At 38.7% G+C, this 22,173-nt stretch overlaps 1 protein-coding gene across 2 annotated transcripts; it reads right to left on the bottom strand.

Annotated features, from left to right (window-relative positions):
- Positions 1–4,434: 4,434 nt before the first annotated feature.
- On the bottom strand, positions 4,435–22,137 carry RAD17 (RAD17 checkpoint clamp loader component). Of its 2 annotated transcripts, none has more exons than XM_076362345.1 (16): positions 21,896–22,137; positions 20,110–20,320; positions 18,917–19,000; positions 18,043–18,199; positions 17,415–17,551; positions 16,217–16,269; positions 15,998–16,123; positions 15,843–15,912; positions 15,088–15,199; positions 12,574–12,765; positions 11,273–11,358; positions 10,561–10,707; positions 9,904–10,050; positions 9,029–9,149; positions 7,658–7,715; positions 4,435–5,251 (listed from the first exon to the last, which is right to left on the bottom strand). In XM_076362345.1, exons 1-16 carry the CDS (start codon positions 21,961–21,963, stop codon positions 4,984–4,986), a joined length of 2,037 nt encoding a protein of 678 aa, XP_076218460.1. In that variant the 5' UTR covers positions 21,964–22,137; the 3' UTR covers positions 4,435–4,983. The 2 variants fall into 2 exon arrangements, with proteins under 2 accessions (XP_076218460.1, XP_076218459.1); XM_076362344.1 differs by having other exon boundaries at positions 20,110–20,382.
- Between the last annotated feature and the right edge of the window lie 36 nt (positions 22,138–22,173).

Below are 22,173 nucleotides of genomic sequence, written 5' to 3' on the forward strand. Positions count from 1 at the left end.
GCTGTGGGCACCGTGTCCCCAGGCAGAGGACAAGCGCAGACTGTGCTCCTGTCATGCAGCTGCGTCCCCAGCTTCCCGCGGCAGCTGCATGCTCCACGGCTCCTGGCTGCTGGAGGAGCCTCAGGGGATGGAGACAGACGACCAGAAACGCTGGACCCCCGTCACATCCAGGACATCGGCAGCTGTGGGGCAAGCGGTAGCAATGTACGTATATTGAATTTGTTGTCATGCCGGTGTGTAAAGTCCCCCGTACCAATCTGGCATCCACGGCCTTTGTACATGTGCATTTATTTGGAACGCGCTATTCGTTTTATCACACAGACAGTGATTTGTTTAGTATACCCTGTTGAATTAATCACAGTTTAGACTTCTCTGCTGGGATACAAATGTACACATTTATATTCCATAAAAAGAAAAGAATGCTGTATTTTGCTTTCCAACACATTAATAAAGAAACGGTTTTGGGAAGAAATAAATTTTTACCTGGAAATGGGAAATATATTGTATATACTTCACTGCGTTCTCTGTTTACTCAGAGAAATCCTTTTCTTTCTGGTGAAAAAGGGACAGTGAGCCTTTAAATATACGATTAATTTATTTCAAGCCATAAGACTACATGATTTTTATGTTCAGGATTACTTGATCCTTCTGGTGCAGAATCCCTATCTATGAAGGAAATCATAACATTAAAGTGATCTGTTGAACAGGTTTTTTCAGAAGCACTCATCATCGGTCCAATCTTTGTCGGTTGGTTATCGATGTCAGAGTGAGTAGAATTAGACCCACGGTGGAAGCTGGAACTTTCCCCCTAAAACATCACAGCTCAGCATTTAGCTGCAACTGTTTATGCACATTAGTTTATGCCCATTTACCCTATTTCATTGTTACTTTCTTTCAGGAAAGAAGTCGTGTCAGGAGCAGAAGAAATACCTGATCCTTCCTGTAATTTCAAATATTCCTGGAGCTGCACCTCCTTAGGAGTGTGTATATGAAAAATACTTATGCTTTGTGAACAAAGATTAATGAGTCGGGAAGATGAGAACGAAGTGATGCCTAATCTTGCTGTGTAAAATATGCAAAACTGTTGAAGCAGCTTTTTAATGGACCTGGCACTCTCCAATCTTAGTGTAGTGCTGTCATGTTTATCAACTCTGACTCCAAAGAAACCTCAGCCGTTTGTAACAAAGCCAGTTCTGCTCACATTTGCTGTAGTGGAAGAGTTGTTCATTTCAGGGACAAGGGGAATGGGTCCAGTCTCAAGAAATCTATGTCCAGGGGATGAATGAAAGCAATACGGAGCTGCGCTGAGTGCTTGCCTTGATTCCAAAATGCTTTGACAGGCGTTGCACCGATAGGCAGAGAAAAGCTGATGTGAACGTAGAGAAATAAATAAGCATACATAAAAATATCCATAAAGACATAAATGTATATAAGCACATAAAATGCCAGTTCATTGCCTCTGGTATATTTGCTTACCTAAGGTCTCCCACAGCAACTGCTGTATGGAATATTATCCACCGCCTCTGGCTGGCATGGAAATTGTTCTCTATTAGTGGATGAGGATTTTTCCCGAGTTGTACGTGTGTTTGCCACAGTTGCTGTGACTGAAGCAGTGGACTGTATCTAATTGTGTCTTTAAGCTCAGCGACTGCCTCTTGCCGATTGTAAAAGGGGACAGACGGTACCTGATCTTCCCCACAGCATTTGGATGCAGCCAACATACAGACAGTAAGAAGAAGTCCATAGCGAAAGGGCGAGGGCTAAAGGCCTGTAACTCTGCGCCAAGGCTGCCCAGTTTGGTGCGTGCTCCTGGGTAGGTGCTGGGGGAGCTGCTGCCGGGACACAGAGGTCAAAGCCGAGTCCTAGATCTCATCATGTCAGATGCTCCGCACAGCCATGTTCACGGTCAGTGCTCGCTCCAAACGCAGAAGGAACTAAACATCGACAAAAAAACAGGTGGAGTGATTTGCCTAATTGGCCTGAATTTAATTTCAGTATCCCCAAAGGAGGTAACAGAAGACAGAACAGAATCAATTCTCCCTATCCGTTCTCAACTTAAACCTTGAAAACTTTTCCAAACTTAATACTTCTCGTTTGGTTGGGTTTAGCCATTTCTCTAGTATCCTGATACTGCCAGTGGTTTCACGAGCTCTTTTTCTAATACACTGGCAGGGAGTTCCCTGTACGTCTGCCTATGAAGGGAGAAATGTTCACGCATGTTTGTGTCTAAGACCTCTTCAGTGTAAAAACGTGTTGGATCCAACTCCAGTTCACTGCATTCCAATAAGAGAACTACTGCCCTGTAAGATGCAATCGTGCCACCTGAACACGGATGCTCTAACACAAAACACACAAGTACTTCTGCAGCTGGAGGAGTGTGTCTTACCAGGCTGGCTCCCCCCGGCATCCATTTGAAACTGAGACTGTACAAAGGTGAGGATGTCAGGCAATTGGTGTTAGTAACGGGTTTTGCTGGCAGGGGACGGGGGGGAGAAGAGAACTACTCATGGTAAACTGGATCAAGATCAAGAGGCGATTCTTCTTGAATGCCCCATGCAACTCTGACATTAAACAGTGGCATTTGCTGACAAGAACGAGCCTTCCTGCTTGTTTCACACCCACAGTTTGCAGAATTTTTCAGTTCATCTCCAGAGATCTTTGCTGTTAGGCAAGGTGGAAAATGGTCTTCTAAAGAACTGTTCCTCAGAGGAGGGAAGCCTGACAAGGCCATGACAACCAAAGGTGTGCCTTCCCAGCTGGGCGATGGCCGATTTTGACATAGGCAGCAGGCAAGTGCATCCAGCGCTGTGCTTACGGAATGCCTCACATGTTAGCAATGTATCACCTGCACTGAACACACCCTGAACTACCACTACACCTGGAGAGGGTGCCTTGAGTGAGTTCAAGCAAATGCCATGGGGGTTTCCCAAAGGCTGTCACAGCTGTTGAAATTCTTTGACCACACCAAAAAAATACGTCTATCTTTCCTTCTTGGGATGCTCCTAAATCACTCCTATCGCTCCCATTTGAAGGGCAGTTCTTCTTTTATTTCCCCCACCTTGTAATTGGGACATTGCCGAGGGAGCCAAAACAGACTCTTCCACTCCCTAGACAGGTAGGAGGGTGGGCTGTAGCACTGACACGCTGTGTGCCTGCTTGCAGCTACACGAGCTTAACAGCCGTCAGCACTTCCCTGTGGCTTACCTGGGGATTGATTTAATGTTAATTTGGCATTGGCTTTAATCAGGCGCTCACTAGCACTTCAGTAATTTGCGGCTTCCATCCTCTTCATACATTTTGCACGCCACTACAATTCAGAGGCAAGAGCACAGGGGATTATTCAAGAGAATAATGCTTAGGGTTTTTTTGCTGGTGTTTTCATGTGAAAGAGGTTTTACATGAATTACTATGAACTCTGTAGTTGGTAGTGATAAGTCTCTATGATGACAATTTATAATTAACTAGGTATTGAATACTGCCCTAGCAAGGGCAAGGCCAACAGTAACGCAAAGCAGTTGATGTGAAAGTAACTGTTACTACTCTTATTATGTGATACTACTGTAAGGGAAGCTGAAAAGATATAAAGTAGTAGCTTGGAGTTTTGCTTGCAAAGTAAAAATCAGTATTTCATGCCGTATTGCCATTTGCACTAGAGGCCCCCCCCCCCAGGCGCAGAGGAGGGGCCAGACGGCATTTCAGGGATACACAGCCACAGGAGGCCCGAGCGAAGTGAGCTACCACCTCAGCTGAGCAGGGGTCACCCCATCCAACGCACCCTGGAGGGGGGGAAAGGTGTGAAGGGGCATCAACAGCCAAAAACATTTTGACTTTGCTCTAATGCGTATAGCTGTAACAGAATTTAAGAATTAATGGGACAAATTTCCCTCTTCAAAATTAAACAATAGCTATAGCCGTAAAGACTACACCTGTCCCTTGAGAAAGGACAAATCTGGACTTCTTAATAGCAGCAAAATTCCAAGGTTATGGTGGATAAATACGTATTTTCTTCTACTAAACTCTGGCTGAATACCGAATGCAATACAGAAACACAAACATATATTACACATTCAAAGTTGTTTCTTTTCTTATTCCTGTGGTATCACTAACCCCAGCAACGTATTAGATTGATTTGCATGGACCAGCTGCAGCCACAGAGAAACGCTGAAGTATTAAACAGTCTATTCAGACAACCACAACACACTTCTCACATGTCGGTTACCAAACACAGGATTATTCTTCCCCCCAGCAGAACTGCAATTTAAGGAGAAAAACTGCAACACTTCCTTCAGAATACAAAGGACGAGAAGGACTTATGCTTGATTGTTGTATTTTCCCCTCCGTAAGTTATGAAAGTATCTTTCACAAAGGAATCCAAAAGTAACATACATTCAACTTACAAATACATAAAAATCTGTAGCAGAGTACAAAACAGTATTAATACGGCAGGAGTTTTATTTACATCATCAGTATAGGATATCAAACTTTTTACATGTACACTTCAGTCTCTTCTTTCAGAAGGGCCAGGCTTCCAAACAGCAATTTTTTTGAAGGTATGAATTTTAATAAAACCTTCAATTGCTGGCAACTTATCAAATGTGTACTCAGGAAACACACTGTACAATTGCAAAGTAAATTAAAATGTGTAAAAAATAAAAATAACTTAAGAGTGACACTGCTTATCTACAGTCTCTTTCAAACTAATTTCAGTCATCATTTATTATTCTATCAATATAGATTATTTCATGGCTCAGGAGAGCAGGGAATAGCTTGTAATTTAGTATTCAGCTCAGGTCTGATCCTGCAAAGTGAAGAGGAAGCTGAGGAGAGTCATCTCGACGCTGACACAGCATGTTTAGACTTGGCCTCCTAGCCCACCTAAGTAGCTGAAGCAGTACGTTTGTGCAGACCATACTCTCTTTAGCGAAGGCCTTTGTAGCATGTTAATCTATTCAGGCAAGTCAGTGGCTGATAATTTTGTTGTACTCAGTCACTATCATATTCCTCTATTTTTAATTCGTCTTCCTCCATGACTGCTTGAGCTGCAACAGGCTGAGGCTGACTGCAAGGTAGTTCACTTCCACTGCACTGACTAGAAGAGAGAGGGAATCCATCCGACTCATTCTCATTCGTTCTGTTTTTCTCCGTCTGTACAGCCGTCTCCATAGCATGCACATCAGCACGGTCCCCCTCAGAGCTAACAAATAAGTCTGGTATCCCAGGATCTTTGTCAGTAAGTGCTTCAAGCTTTAACCTGTAAAATTATTGTTGCAACAGTAAGTTACCACAAGAAAAAACCCCACATCATCTGCTCTCTCGCACAGAAGCTGCAATATAAAAGACTGCCTGTGTACCACACAAGTCACCCCCCCTTCACCGATGCTCAAGAGCTTTCACGTTTTCTGGCAGTAACACCCTCCATCAATCACAGTTAATTCAAGCTATACACATTCTGTGCTTACATCACTACCTTCGGTATGATGTTTTTACAGCTCTGCGCACATCTTCCAGCTATAGATACTTGTGCCGAGAACTCAACACCGTACAGCTTACATGACCGTCTACAGAAGACACAGGAGTTCCTCTCGGGGAACGCACTGCCCTACCCAGCCTCAAACCACAGCAACAACAAAATACCAGATCATGTTTGTGCTCCGTCACTTTCCCAGTACCCATCGTGCTTGAAGTTTCTTCCTTACGGTGACAGTGGTTTTGCTTAGCTTTCCTCACGCACATGAACTGCTAACAATTAAGTTACTGACAACAGCCCATGGTACCTTAGACCCTTTCCAAGAAAAACCAAAATCCTTTAGGACAGGAAGCAATTTAACTTGAAAAAGGCAAATTAAAAAAAAAAAAAAAAAAAAAAAAAGAGTGGAAAGGAAATCTTTTTATATTGCATAATTTCTTTTATTATTTGGACTTACCAATCTTTCTAGCATCTCTGTATCAGTATGTCACCAATGTTCCTTTATTATTTTTCCCACTTTACATGGAAATAACAAAAACTTACACAGTTACTGACAAAAACTCATCCTGACACCAATTCAGCTGATCAAATACCATGTACTCTCCTCGATGCCAGTTTTCTTACTACAGTACCATTCCCATTCCATTAATAAATATAACGGAAAATAAATAAAATACTCTTATTTCCATTGAAACAGCAGCATGTAAGTTATTTTAAGGACTGCTTAACACCACAAAATAAATTATTTTCAATTAGGATTCCTGAAGGAAGCAAATGCTTACTAAAATACCTACATTTCTCTACACTTCCTTTCCAAAATAGTGAACAAATGGAAAAGGATTACCATGTCTTCAGGAGAAAGTCACCCCTCAGGTAAAACGCTAAATGACACACACCCAACTTACTAATGCAGATACAAACATTTATCAATATTTCAAGGTATGAGGCAGACAAGATTAATGGCATAAGGAAGTCTACAATTAATTTGTAAAGTTACAAACATTTTAGCTTAGACTAGGGAGATTGCAAAGAAATACACCTATTAGGGACACTTACCTTTCTTCCTGACTAGCAACCAAAATGGCTTTTAATACAACTGCTGGGGAACAGGCTGGTTCTTGGGTAATACAGCCTTTACCTTTCAGGCCAGTATTTCATAGTTAGACAGCAATACCACAGTGATAAATATGAGATGCTTTGTTGGACGCCCTAACAAACTCTCTTGGTTAAGAGATGAAAGAGTTAGTCGTATTCCAGCTAACTGTGATCTCGATTCTTTATTAGAAAAAGACCATCACAATTAAAACTCTTTTTTTTTTTTTTTTTTTACTTCAGAGATATCAAAGTTATAGAAATGTAACTGAGGGTCTACTGGTATAAATGATGCCTATGATTCAGAAGGCTCACTAGAGTCACAATATAACATGTCATGCCATGTCACCCCACGAGTGCTACATAATCTGTAAGTAGAGCACTACAGTCTCACAGTTGAAATAAACAGTATTTTTTCAGTATTTAACATCTAAGACAGAGGAACTTCAGTAGCTATAGTATTCTAAACAAAGGTTTACTCTAAGTAGTCTGATAGGCAGAAAGTCCACAAAATAAAAATCAGTGCTGCTATCCAATTTCAGGGGAAGACTCGTTAAAATATTTTGTAGTTCCATAGATATACAACTGCTTCAAAGGAAATACGAATAATTCCCCATTATACTTTCTTTCTTACAACTCTAACACATGTGAACACAGCATGTTCTATCAAACTTCCAGATTAATGTTTTATGTCATAATAAACAATAGGCAAAGTGCACTATACTTTTTGCATAAATTCAGTTTTATTCTCATGTAAATGTTTTTGATTGTAAAAAAATATTTATTCAGATCATGCACTGGAGAAACATAGATATGTCTAGGACAGAGCTAATATTTGATACACTGGAAAAGAAAGCTAAACAAGGATTAAAAGCAAGACTGGAGTTAAAACATTGCTACTAACATTGTAATGATAAATAGATTTGAACTAGAAAAAGTTTTAACAGGCAAAATATAAAATTATCATACTGCAAGTAAGGGAAAATGTCACATCATAGATGTACGCTGAAGATGTTTATGAAAGGGTGCTTTTCCTCAATATATTAAGAAAGAAAGAAAGTCTTACTTTCTTTAAGAAAAGACAGAAGTCAAGTTTACCTCCCAAAATGTCTTTTCAGCGGTAGCCTCCCAACGTCTTGGATAAAAGCAATCTGAGCTGAGAACAAAGAATCACCAGTATCATATTGGGTAGATCATAATGCACATACAATTAAATATACTGGAAAATAAATAATTCGTAAGTTTAGTCATGTATTCCTGTATATATTTGCAATATTTTGTATACCAAAACACTGCGCACGTGTGTATGTGGGGTTTTTTTCCAAACTGTTTACCACATTACCGTAACATATTTACAGATTGCCTACACAAAAAAAAAATCCCTGACACTCATCAACTGTGTATTTATGATGTAGAGTTATTATTCCATAGCCTACAAGATGAATTCATCCTGATGTCAAGGCCTTAGTTAAGACGTGAAGCCTTTTATTAGAAGTAATTAATATAGCATAAGTGATCCAGCTGTCTAAACAGTAATTTTTGGATTATGTACCATAAAAAGTCAATTTTTTCCGCATGAACTGTCTCCTATTGGATTACCTCCAGTTACACATTTTTTAAATGCACTGCAAACTTGCATTTTGTTTACTTTATCTGGGAAAGGCTTCTTAAAGCCTTTTAAGTCTGTTGATGTTACTGTAAAGGGTTCAGTAAGCAATAAAGATCTAGTCAATATTGCCTACTAGGTTTCCAAAAGTCTCCCTACAAAATCCTCTAGCAGATTTAAAAGAAGCCCTGAGCCTAAGAGAACAACTTCATCAGTAAAGTTTGATAAATAATTAATGAATAGGAAATGGGGAGAGGGGTATGAGCAATGGAAAGAAGTTGCCAATACAATTCTGCAGAGATCTGTGCTAGGACCTGGGCTATCCAGTACATTCTTAAACGTAACCGTGTGAAAAAAGTGGGTGAAGAGTGAGATGAGCAAGTCTGCTGACGTCACCCAGTTAGACAAGCTAGTAAGGATGTGGGCAGACAGAAAAACCATGCAAGGACCTTAAGAGACAGAGTGAGAGGGCAACATGATGAAATTCAAAAGTACACAGATACCAGAAATCCATGCAGTAAAAAAAGGGAAAAATTATTTCAAATACTCCAACATAAGGACACCATCTTACACATTTATGAAGCATCATACAAGCCTCACTTCTGCAAAAACAGATACTGATTTTAAGTCTTTCAGTTACGTAAGTTTTAAAAATGTTCTTGATGTTGTTTCAAACCTAACAGGACACCTTTAATTTTGGCTATGTTACTAGAGACATTTTTGGATATCAGCTTTATGCATTTACCATAAGTATTTTTTTCACTGAGGCAAAAGCACAGAAAGTATTGACATTTTGGTTTACAAAATTAAGTATGTTTTGATTACAAAAAAGAGTCCAAGATCAAGAGTTACATTCATCTTACCTTGGTTTCTCATTGGATTTGCTAACATAGCAAGATAAGGCAATAGCTCTGTCTGAAGACACTCGGGTGGTAAACAGAAGCTTGAAAAGAGAGATTTTGCAGCAAGGCAGTTTTCTTGATACTGTAAGAGTTAGGGGGGAAAAGAAACACAAGTAAAAAAAAAAAACTAGTAAATCATTATTAATGTAGATATTCTGTACTATAAAAGACACACTTTCTTTTTGCCTGCTGGATGACTACACACAAGCTACTGAAAAGTGAGAACAGAAAAAAGGATAAGCAGTTAGAGTTAACATATACAGATCATAAAAATGGTAAATTCCTTCATTTTTGCCTTTTGCTGGGCATTAAAATTTCCAGAAAATATTTATCCCTGGGTTCCCCACCCATCCAGGCCAATATTTTTTGCCAGATACAGCAAGGGAAGTATTAGTTCAAACTTAAAAAATTGCCAAGAGCATTGGTATCTCATGAACAAGCTATTTCTGATAAACACATAAAACGTAACAGCAGTAATTTGTTAAACTTACACAACAGTTTAATGTGATTTAAACTGCACAAAAACTTAAACTTACTTTTAGGAATACTTTATAGTATTTCAACACTAATTGTGTCTCCACTAACTTAGGATTAGGACTCTCCCAGCAGTATGCCAACTTGGACACAGGAATCAGACTTTCTGTCAGAGGCCACCAATCTATTTTTCCATTAAAGGAATAATACAAATGTAACTCTTCAAGCAAGTGCTTTTTAGAAGTAGCTTATATCAAAACAGGATATTTGACAAGTTTAGCACTGTGAGCAAATCTCATCTATACTACTCAATTGTCATACCTTACCAAAAAAGAAAATTAAAAAAAAAAAAAAATCAGTACCTTTTTATTGATAAAGAACCACTGGGGTTTATGTAAAGGCCGGAACCCCATCCCTCCTTGGTGGTGGGCAAAGGCTCTGGACGTATTTGAATGTATCACCCCTCGGGTAGCCACAGATGCACTGTATTTTTCCATCACAAGCCGTGTCTAAGAGAGAAATTGGGCATAATGTGAACTCAAGGTCTCTGTACAGTGTGTCTCATTTGAACTAAAACACACTCTGTAATTGCAGTGACACGACATGCCCAGAATACGTTTAGATTACCATGAAACTTTCACTCAAAGCAGCCAAATGAAAAAGCAAGCTCAATTACTTCAGGAATTGCATACAGACTCCAACACATTTTTAGCATAAATATGTTCTACTTGAAAATACTTTGTGGAGTATTTTTTACAAACACTATAACCCACTATAATAAAATACTGACAGAAGTTGGACAAAAAATTAGACCTGCATCTCTTCTATAGTTGATGTACTTCAGCATTCATTAACAATTCACTGTCACCTATACTGTTGAAGTGATACAGCTTAATTCTTATTGAATTGTAAGAAAATTGCTTTCTACCATTCATAAACACTTAGAGAAAAATTTAGAAGCTCAATGTCAGAGTATTAAAAAAAAAAAAAGTACGTGTGTATAAAAAGATGACACTTACACTCCAATTACTACAAAGGACATCAGCGGTGCTCAAATATTCACTGGCTCTCACTACATCATCTATATCAGAAAAAAAGTCTACATAGTTCTGGTGAAGGTATAAATTAAACATGCTTCCAGACATATGCGATTTTTCCACAATATCCTATTAGGAAAAAAAATTCAAAGTTTTACACAGTGTATAAGGAAAAGCATCCTGTAAAAGTTATGATACATTTAGATGGTTAGGGAGCTGGCACACACGATCTACAAAGTGATGCTTATATACAAAAGGGAGGTTGGTTTGACCCCAGAGAAGGCTAACGCTGGGGACGGAGGGGCAGAAGCCAACTCTCTTAATGGGTGGTAACAGAAAGATGAACTCGGACTCCTGTTGGCAATGCACAGCAGAAGGATGAGCAGTAACAATCACAGGCTGCAGCAAGGGAAAGTCCACCTTCCACTACAAGTCCGTCAGTGAGGTGAGAGAATCTCTCTCCCTGGAGATACTCAAAACCCCACAGATCAAGAGCCTGGGAACCTAATCTACCTTTGAAGTTAGCCTCCAGAAGGCCCTTCCAGGTTAATTATTCTGTAACTTAGACAGGTTGAGTACACATATACTCAGATCAGTGACAAAACCACTGTGCTTGAGGATTTGCATCAATCACTTAGAGTTTGTTTTGGTTTCTTCAAACCAAACTGGAATCAAGTAGTTACTGCAGATGTACCTCAGGCTGAATAAGCAAGGTGTCTCGACGATATTCTGATAAGTGAGCAGGCAGCTGAGGAAATTCTGGTTCTGACACTGGTTCTCCTACAAAGGATTTTACAATCTTTAGTCTTTTAGTATCAGAAATGTTGTTACATTTCTGCACATAATCAAAAAAGCCAGAAGACACACATTTCAGATTAAATATTCGAGATTAGAATAAAAATTACATAGGAGCAAGAACAGAGATGTATAATTGCATGAATAGTAGTTTTCACATATATTGAGCATCATTTTTAGCAACTGTCAACGCTACCAGCAACTAGGTAACACCATTTTCAGTTCCCAGAATGCTCTTGATGCAGGCACAAGTACTTAATTATACAGTCAATATTATACAGTCAACGACACGTAATTAGTTACATTACACTTCCTATAACAAATTTCATCTAATTATTTTCATATTCCCTCATCTCACTATTTCTCCTCAGTTAATTTTGGAACTGATATTGTGAATTATTCCTGAAATATCGACAGCATTATGGATCCTGATTTAGCTGAGTGCAGATAGTACTAGTTTAGTAAGTACCAAATGCTTATGAATTATAGTTTTGAACTGTTAAAAAAAAACCAAACACCACCAGTACTGTAACCAAACACAGGGAGCAGATAGGTTCTGTAAATTTACAGAACCTGAGTGTATAAAAAGTAGAACTTTCAATAGTAGTAAAGTGGAAAGAATTTTGGAAAGGTGGAAAGGGAGACAGGGTATGACAGAGAAGTGGAAGAGGTTTTCAGGTCAGAAAGGAGAGAGCACATATGTCAGTTAAAGGGAAACAGAGTTGAGATAAACAGTAGGGAGGAAGAGACAACAGCAGGAGTCAAACCCATATACATGAATAAGGGAGGCAGTAGCTCTGAGGCTGCAGAGCTGTTCTGTAACTTTTAGGAATAGAGACAAGTACAGAACATAACCATACAACAAGGTATAATTCTGCACAAAAGCAAAATCTGCTTTTGTACAAAGCAACAAAGGTGGTGGCTATCTATCTAGCTTTGTCTGCATTACAGCATGTGGACCTAATGCAACTGTTACGTAACTTTATTACATACATGTAGTACATCTTAATGAAACGTTTATTTACCTAACAGACAGCTGCAATCTCAGTTACCACAAACTTTTATTACTGTTTTTATACTGTTATTAATGACCAAACATGCAAATTAGAGCTCACCCTTAGCGTTTCTTTAGCAAATCTAGCTGTTAGCAGCTGACATGCTTTGCCCATTGAAAGGAAGAGTAAGTCAAAGTTTTCTTACTTTTGCAGTAAATGATTTTCCCCAGCGCATGGAAAAGAAAGATGGAAGCATCTTTGCCACCAATAGCTTGTATCTCCTGGTCTTCTGAAGTATCAGATTTACTTTTTCTTCCTTTAGATACTGCTGCTGCTTCACATTTTAGTGTGGAGCTCCTTTTCTTCCTTGACCAAAACTCTTTCTCCAATGAGCAGTCTATCAATAAAAGCAAAAATACAATCAGGATAAAGTACATGAATCCAATAAAGTTTTTTATTATATTGCTACTGCTAATGTTCTAAACAAACAAATAAAAAAAAAGAACAGAAAATGTTACATAAATAGGGGCACTAAGAGAAAACTCATTTGTTAGGAAGACAACCCAGTCACCTAAACTAGCATGCTTCATCCCTCTTCTGTCCCTTAAGCCACAGCTAAGATGCCAAGTACTTTTTTGAATAATAAATACCTGTCTTTAAAAAAAGCTAGCATTCTTGCTTATTCATCCTAGTTCTGATGCATCCCCAACTTGCCTTTCTTAAAAATTTCTTCTTTATAAAGTACAAGTGCAAATATACGTAAATTATATTTCAGTTACATTCTGTTCATTTATCAATTTATCTTCTATTTGCATTATCTCTATAATACCCTCACTGAAATATAAGGCGGCAAAGAAAAACTTTCATTTAGGTGATCCTTCCAACAGCCTACTAATTTCCACAATGTTTTGAGCTCCAAAGAATAAACCCCTTCTTCTACTCTAATTTAAAACTCAAAAATTTTCACCCACAATTTGATTTAGTGGCAGGTGAATGTTCCTTATTGAGCTAAGGGAACTTATCCTTTACTTATTTATCTTTTCTTCCACAACTACCATGGATCCATTTTACCCGTTAATACTACTACAAAGTGAATGTATCGCTCGTGTTTACACATATACACAAGTGAAGAAAGAAATTATATATACGTAAAAACTAATACTGCATTCTCAGGGGATCAACAAGGAGGTGAGGTGTCTCCAAAATTTACAAAATATCACTGGCTGCCAATCATTTACCTAACTGAAATACCTGAACAACTAAAAAATTTCTATTCAACATGAAGGCAGAAAATGCAAGAAGAGAATGTTCAGTGTGGTATGACTTGAGTACATGATTCTGAGCTGTCATGTACAGAAGCTGTCAAGCCATACGCCTTTGTTTTCTCCAAAGTTCTCTTTCTAACTCTCATGTTTTTACATTTCCAAGGTAATTTATTAGAAATTACACAAACTGGTCATTTTAAGACTATTTAGGTTTTCTACAGTATGTAGAAGCTACTTAGCATCCAGCAGTGAGCTATTGCGAACTTTACTCAGGGATCGCCAACATACTATTTATTAACTTAATGGCATTATCATCAAAATGGTTTTACTGAGAGGAATTTTATGTTTTTCTGATTAACACAGAACAATACAAACTTAGTATACTAGAAGACAACATCAGAAGAATTTAGTTTCCATGTTTGCAAGTTAAACCTAGAAACTTGACTCTCTCCCTCATGTAATTTAACAAACACAGCTAAGTTAATTTCAATATACTCTAAACCTCAAACTACAACACTCCCTCTTACAACAAGGACTTGAAACTACATTTAATCCCGTATTCCATGAGCACATTTTCTGTTTGCAAGGTGGATGGGAGAGAAAATGAGTAAAAGCAACAAGACCATTGCTAGCTTTACGACATACAGCAGAAGACAACTGTTGAATTCACTTCCTTATTTCTAGGTTGTATATAAATGCTGGCACCATCTAACGGTTCTTAGAATGAACTACACATGCCAGAGTACTGCTTTTAAAAAAAATCACAGATTACGTAATTCGCATACATTGGTTTCTTAACAATTATTGACCTCCAATGCTTATAAAAGACATGACAGTAAGTCTCCTGTTTTCTTTCGATGTTGGAACATTTAAAATAATCCCAAACTAAGTGTAATTTGACCATTGTCCAAACAAGTACTTTGAAGATTACTAAAACACTGAACTTCAAAAGTTATTCTATAATACACTCAATAACTTCACAGTACGTCATGCCACCTCACAGCTTTTCAATTTACCAACAGCCGTAGGAACTCCAAAGCAAAATCAATCATTACAGAAATGCTGTATACAACATCAATGGGCTATTTCAGAAATGCTTTAAGGGTAGAGATAAACACACACCAATAGCAAAGACATCAAGAAGAAAAGAGGGCATTTCATTAAATTACATCAACACATGTGTAGCAGATGTTACTCACTTTTATGAGTTCATGACATACAAGAGTCATGAAATGGAACATTTTCAGCTTAAAAACAAACAAATTAAAACACACAAAAACAAACAAACAAAAAAAAACCAAACCCAAAACTTTGTGCCTTTTATTCCTGCTCCAGAGCAGCGTGTCAATAATGTTTTGCACAGCTCACCTAGCTGTGCTACAACAGTGAACAGAATACCTTTACAGCAGAAATGGTCAAAATGCCATTCACTTAACAAAATCATAGGTATTTACCTTTCATAGAAGAAAACTGAAGACTGTTTATTGCACTTCTTATATCACCTGAACAACCTCTGCAAAGCAACTCCAGAGAAGTTCTATCAAGAGCATAGTTTTTTTCTCTGTTCTACAAGGAAAAGCAACATTCAAAGTAATAAGAAAAAGTAGGAAAAGGAGTATTTGAATATTATTCTGGCTGTGGGGACCCACCTCTGATGTACACCATAAACAGACTACATGAGCACCCACCATGTGCTCAAACCATGTAATACTGCTAACTTTAAAGCATTTAATCCATTTAAGCACATTGCCACATTTTATATAGCTATATTAAAGAGAATAATGCACATAATTCTTTGCAAGGTGTCACTCAATATTAGACTTGGTTGTAATCAAAACAGTTCAGGAATAATACAGTATTTAGGTTCGTGACCTCTTCTGGCCTTGCTAGAGACAATGAAAATTACTTCTATTCCTATTATTTGTTTCATACATATCGTTTCTGTAATAGGCAGAATAATTTTCAGAAGTAACTTTGACAACTTAGAACAAGGATCAAGTGGAGCTAATCTTAAAAACCAGACATCTTTCCAGTTTGTTCCTTGTTTTCTGTTGGGAGGGGATTGGTGGGTTTTTTTGGGGGGTGTGGGGGTCTGCTATCAAAGATCAAACAAATACAGTAACAAATATAAATAACATATTTTGGATATAAAAGTCTGAAATCTTTTGGTCCTGGCACCGCACAGAAGTTATCAGTTTCGACAACTTACCATACTAGCTTCTGTTGCAGCTATTCGATTAAGAACTTTCATCATATTTGTTGGTGCAACAGGCTTGAAACTGTTGAATTTCATTTAAAAAAAATAATTAGTTTCTGACTTCTCATTTATTTCAAATCAAGTTTTAATGAGATAAAAGATCTTACCTAATATTGTATATGCACAACTCCTCTAGAATTTCCGTTGGGAATAGTAACCTCTGGTTGCTGTCTCCACTGAAGTTATCTGAGATTATAAATATAAGGGGACATCTACTTGTACGAACAAATCTCCTAAATTGAAAAAAAAGCAAGTTTAACAAGAATCAAACTCCAGTTTACTGCAAGTGGCTAAAGCTAATCATTAAAAACTTACTTGCAACTTACCTGAGAATTCCATGTAGACTGCTAGGGTCTCGATAGAATTGGTTAGGTATATCCTATTCAAAACAAATGAACTGCTGTCATTACATTCAGATGTATATATTCTTTCTCACAGACAGACTGTTATGGCACACCACGTTGCTACACATTTTTTCTTCCTAGTTAACCTGCTTTCAACTAAATTTGAATGCAGCTAACAGCGAAGACAACCAGGGGGAAAAAAACAAAGGAAAAAAAAAAAGCACAGCGTAGTATTTCTTTCTTTTATTATGGAAAAAAAATTATCTAAAAAAGAAACATTTTCTTTCTGTCCTTGTTTCCTAAGAAACAGCCTTGGGTGATTACATTGCCTACTAGACGGAGTTTTACTCAGAGGATCAACACTCAAGGTAGCAGCTCCACTGAGGAAGAGGGCAGGATATACTGTTTGAGGTATGAGAGGACCTACTCAAGGAAGTGACTTCATGAAGAGAAGTCACAGAAAACTATGCTTCCTAAATTCTACAGTACATCACGTTACTCAGCTAGAATTTTTCTCTCAGCTATTCTTTTTCTTGAAAGTTTACAGACAACTTGACCATCATACTTATAGAATTCCTCTGTCAGAAAAAATGGAAAGCTTAGAAAGAAAATGCTATTGAAACACACTCCTGACTAAGTAAAAACAAAGTCTTCTCTTGAACCTCTGGTTATGGCTTACAAACCCTCAGAGTTCACATCTCTGCCCTAAATACACCCCTCCCCGCATAAGACCAGGGAATGCTAAATTTCAAATGCCTTCCGACTGTATTAATTCTCACGTATCTTCTACACTCTCCTGCATCCTTAAGTAACAAGAAGAGTGGGTTTTTTTCCCCTCTTCCTGTTTATACAAGTATATATTTCTAGAAAGCTAATCATATAAAAACATGGGTATGACTTCTCAATATTGTTTTCATCTACTTTTTGATACTCTATTACTTATTTCTGTACACAACTAGTCTCCAGTTTCTGCCTGACTATTAGCTCATATAGTTTACCTAGAGATAGAACTTGGTTCTAGCCTGCTGCATTACTCAAAAAGTAATAAAGAACTCATCTGCGGTAAAGCAGACTAACTTTTGGCAACACCAATCCACCAGCTTCATGAAGCTAGTTAGCATGTCAACATGATAATAAAAGGTATTGTTTTCAAAACAAGATTTCACAAGTTTTCACTTACTTCAATAAGAATAAGCTTTTTATCATTTTCTGAGGACTCCCCAAGCATCTGAAGTTTGTTATATTTATTTGCTCTTAACAGAAAATCTTGAAAGAGAGCTGCTTGGGCCTGACTTGGAAACGTATGAAAATTTGAGTCTGAAAAAGAAAACTAATTAAAAATACGTATTCTATATTATACTAAGTAGAATATAAATACCCACAAGAACTAATACCCACCCATGCTATTTTCTGACAGTAGCCATTGAACACCAGCAGCCAAGCCCTTTGGCAAACACGTTACAAATACAAGAGAATTTTTAAAGGGTAGAATTCAGTGGAGGACCCAGACCAAGACAAACTTACCTGTTCTTATTTAATTGGCTCAAATGATATCCAGGCTATTACATAGCTCTCTATACTGACTTCAATTGCAAATTATTTTGGGGTAAACACTGTAAAAAAACTAAATCCCTTTTCAGATAAAAGCAAAAGAAAGATTCTTATTAAACACTAGGGATCTGACTTACACAGATGTGGATCTGACTTCATATGCGACAGAGACACAAAAGAATAAAAAAACCACAGCATACAAAAATCACAAGAGTAACTGGAAGGAAAAAAAAAAAAGAAAAAAACAAAATACTTACCATGGCCAAACATATTCCTTAAGTCTTCTTTTGTAAAGTCTAAAGATATTGGATTGGTCCATTCTTGCACCTGAATGCCAAGGTCTTTTGCTAATATTTGTATAGTTGCAGTCTTTCCACAACCAGGAGGACCAGTTAGCAGTAAAACAGAGCCACCCTGTCATGGGGGAGGAGGGGGGGGGAGGGGAGAAAAAAAAATCCCAAACATGATAAATAAAGACTAAAAGTTGGCTGAAGATGAATATTGGCTGAATTTCTTCCATAGTTTCTCTGGTAATGATTCTCTTTTCCCAATAAAAACTGAGTTAAATATTTTGTGTTATTAATTTACCTGTTGAGTATTCAGATAGGAAAAGCTAGACCAGAACTCTGAAAGCCTTGCTCTCAGTTTTTAATGTATCTGTTCAGTTAACTGCACACCATGTAGACTACCAACATAACACATACTGAACTGGAGAATCGGGTCTGAAAAACACTAGGCAAGACTGGTAAATGATGCATAAGAATGTCTCTTATCAATCAAGAGGTTAAAAACATCCTATTACATCAAGTCAATGCAACTGAAAATTTGCAAAGATACTTAAAATTAATCTGTGGGAGATCAAATGCAGTTACAAGCACACACTGAAGAGGTATGAACTGACTGGATGCTAGAAAATAGTATTTCCAAGCAAAACCAGAATCCACCTCTTAGCAGCATAAGCCCTAAACAAATGTACAAGCTCTAACCTACGTTCTTAACAGATTTCTTATAATGCAATAGATATATAATCACTACCTGTAAGTTAAGGTTTCTCTCTGAAATTACAATAAAATTGAATCCAGCTCGTTTGTATGGTTTTATATCTCTAGCTGCTAATTTTAGCAAGATTACCTGCTTTGGCTGCCTCTGAAATACGTGTATTTTTAACCAGGTTTCAACTTCTTCAATTTTCTTCTTTTGCACAGCAAGGTCATTCTAAAACAGGATTAAAATACACGAAATGCATATATACACCTCTTGGTTTCTAAGACTGTAATGATGAGATTCAAGAACAGAATATATGCTGACTAAAACATTAACAGACATGTACGTGTGTATTCCAGTTACATATCTTTATGCTATGTAGAAGTGCAACAGTTAGGGATAATCATTTCAGCCTGTTTCCTCAAACAACCAATTTTCCATTGCTTGCAGTTGGGAAATAATGAATTATTTATTATTCCTAAAGTAACAACATTACAGTCTTGCCTGTTTGTGTCAGTATGCTTTATAGCTGTTGCTGGTACTTTCTAGGCTCTACTGACTCTAATACTACATAGATTTTTGGAACTTCTGCAAGTCTCATGCAGCTTACTTGCCTTCTAGCCTCGTAACTCAATTCCTCTCCAGAGATGAGCTATTAAATATAAAATACAAGTATTACACTAACTTACTTACATGAACAAGCTAGGAGGCAGTTAAGACACATGCTGATACCTTTGAAACACACTGTGAAAGAGCTGTTCCACAAGCAGAACCAGTGAAGACAGGTTTACTACAGATTTGAGTCCTTTCTCCTTGAAGCCCTAAGGTACCACAGTACCCGCCACCCACAAAGTCATGCCTAAGATGCATCAAAATAGCAAGAGATAGCGCAAACTGCAATTAGTCAAGTACTCTGAACATGCTACTTGCTGTCCAGTAACATGCAAGGTAATTTCTGTTATCTTTCCCATAATGAGTGCACTAACTCAGTTCTCTCTCCTTTCTTTAGCTGTGGATTTTCCTAGTACTTGGAGCTGTCAGCTCTGGCTGAAATTCAATAACAGGTTCAAAAGTTTAGCAGTGGATGGACAGGAAACAACGGCTCATCAGTAGCTTTATCTCCTCAGGAAGTGTGGGGGAAAAAATGCACCTCCTGCAGATACATAGCTCATTAAAATCTTAACTACAGACAGTAAATAAATCAAACTAGTACTTCACTGCCCTAATAAAACAGGATATACTTAGAACAATACAGATTATGAACAGAAGCACAACATGCTACACTATAATGTTACACTATAACGTTACCACTATATTAGCACTTAGAATAACTCTCACACCTGAGTTTCAGGTTTGTATCTATCTACCCATGGCTCATCTTGAGTCCAGTTTTGTCTGGACTTGTTACAAGGCAGATCTACTGAAGATGTCTTTGCTCGTTTTCTGGGCAGAGCTTTGGTTTTGCTGCTTTCTGGCACAGAGGACAGGTCTTTCTTCTTCCGCTGCTGGTTTCTTCCAGAGCTGCCTTCTAGTGGCTTCACAGGAACCGCACTAGAAGAAATATTTGTGTTTCCAAAGAAGTCATCAAATGAACGTGCCAACCAATCTGTTACCTGGTAAAATACAAACGTCTTGCTATTAATGTAGCACTCTCCTCCCCTTAATTGGGTACAGTTGTCTCTAGAAAACTGGAGATTTTTATCAAGTGTATACAAGAATGTCTCATAGATGTAAAGAACTTCATTAGCATTGAAAGGCATACTACTAGTTAGCAACAAACGTTGGCACTTATGCTTTTTGAATGTGTCGATTACATGCTTCTTCAGTACTAAAAAAAAAGCTACACCTTACACATTGTGATAGAGTATTTTGCAGCAAATTGGCAAATCAGAACAAGTTGAAAATCCTGCACACACACATTCAAACTAAAGAAGTAAAATTAAAACAGAGATAAGAATGAAAGAGATAGCATAAGCTCATTTATACCATTTTTACATCAAGGTCATGATCATGTTGTCTCTGTATAGTTTTCAGCATGTGGCTTTTTTTTTTTTTTTTTTAACATTTACAATGCAGCCATTTGTGTTTAAAAGTCAGACACAGGCAGCAGAGAAAAATTATTTAGGCAGCATAGTAAAATCAAGTGTTATTTGTTTGCTGTGTGAGGAAGCTGGGACTGGTCTAGAATCAGACCGTCACGCGTCTCAGAAGTCTGACAGTGACAAGGAATGAAACTGCTAATAGCGGTTATTTAATTTTGGATTTGAGAAATACCCTGTTAGGACAGGCGTACAAACTTACACCCCAGAGGCACTTTCCAGCCTACCTACGGTCCCAAAACAACATCCTGGTGGCCACACGCTCTCGGCTGCTAACAACTGCACAACAGCCTTTTAGCACGGGAACCGTAAACGGCTACATGCCGAACCACAGTTCTGTGAAAGCAGGAGTGACAGAATAGACACGTCATCTCCGAAAAGGCCCGCGAATACTCTACAGTTTACACGTCATATGAATTAATGCAACAGACCACCACCAGCAAGAGCTCGTCTGAGAGTAAGAGGCGTTAGCAACTGGGAAAGAGGATTTGCCTCTGCGGGGTTTGCTTCCAACGTTATTCTGACAAAAACTATCTCTGGTTGAATTTGCATATCGACCAGCAAAATTATGAACAGAAGCACAACATGCTACACTATAATGTTACACTATAACGTTACCACTATATTAGCACTTAGAATAACTCTCACACCTGAGTTTCAGGTTTGTATCTATCTACCCATGGCTCATCTTGAGTCCAGTTTTGTCTGGACTTGTTACAAGGCAGATCTACTGAAGATGTCTTTGCTCGTTTTCTGGGCAGAGCTTTGGCCGGATACCACCGTGTGAGGGGGTTTCCTTTTTACACACTGCACTAGTAAGAAAATAAACATCTTACACATAGAAAAAACCGCAACTGAAAAGGAACGGCCAACGCAGAGACCGAGGGGTAATCACCGGGCCTGAAAGTACTGCTAACCGGAGCCTTCCCGGAAGCTGCGAAAAGCTTCCTCGGGGCAGACCTTCGGCCCCCGGGAGCCCCTCACGCCGGCGGCCCCCGAGCCCCCATCCCCGCCCTCCGCGGCCTACCTCCGCCGGCGCCGCCTGCCTTCCCGAGGAGCTTCCAGACATCCTCCGACCGGGCGGGCGGGGCCCATCCGCCGTGCGGCCCCGCTGCGACAACCGGGGCCTGAGGGGAGAGCCCCGCTCCCGGGGCGGCCGGCACCGAGGCAGCACCCGGGCGGGCTGAGGCGGCAGCGGGACCCCGTGAGCCGAGCCGAGCCGGGCCGAGCCGGGCCGGACCGAGCCGAGCCCCCTCACACCGGGACACCCCAACTCCCGAGAGGCCCTTCTCCTCCGGCGGCTCT

Source organism: Aptenodytes patagonicus, chromosome Z, assembly GCF_965638725.1.
Source record: "Aptenodytes patagonicus chromosome Z, bAptPat1.pri.cur, whole genome shotgun sequence".
Lineage (NCBI taxonomy): Eukaryota > Metazoa > Chordata > Aves > Sphenisciformes > Spheniscidae > Aptenodytes > Aptenodytes patagonicus.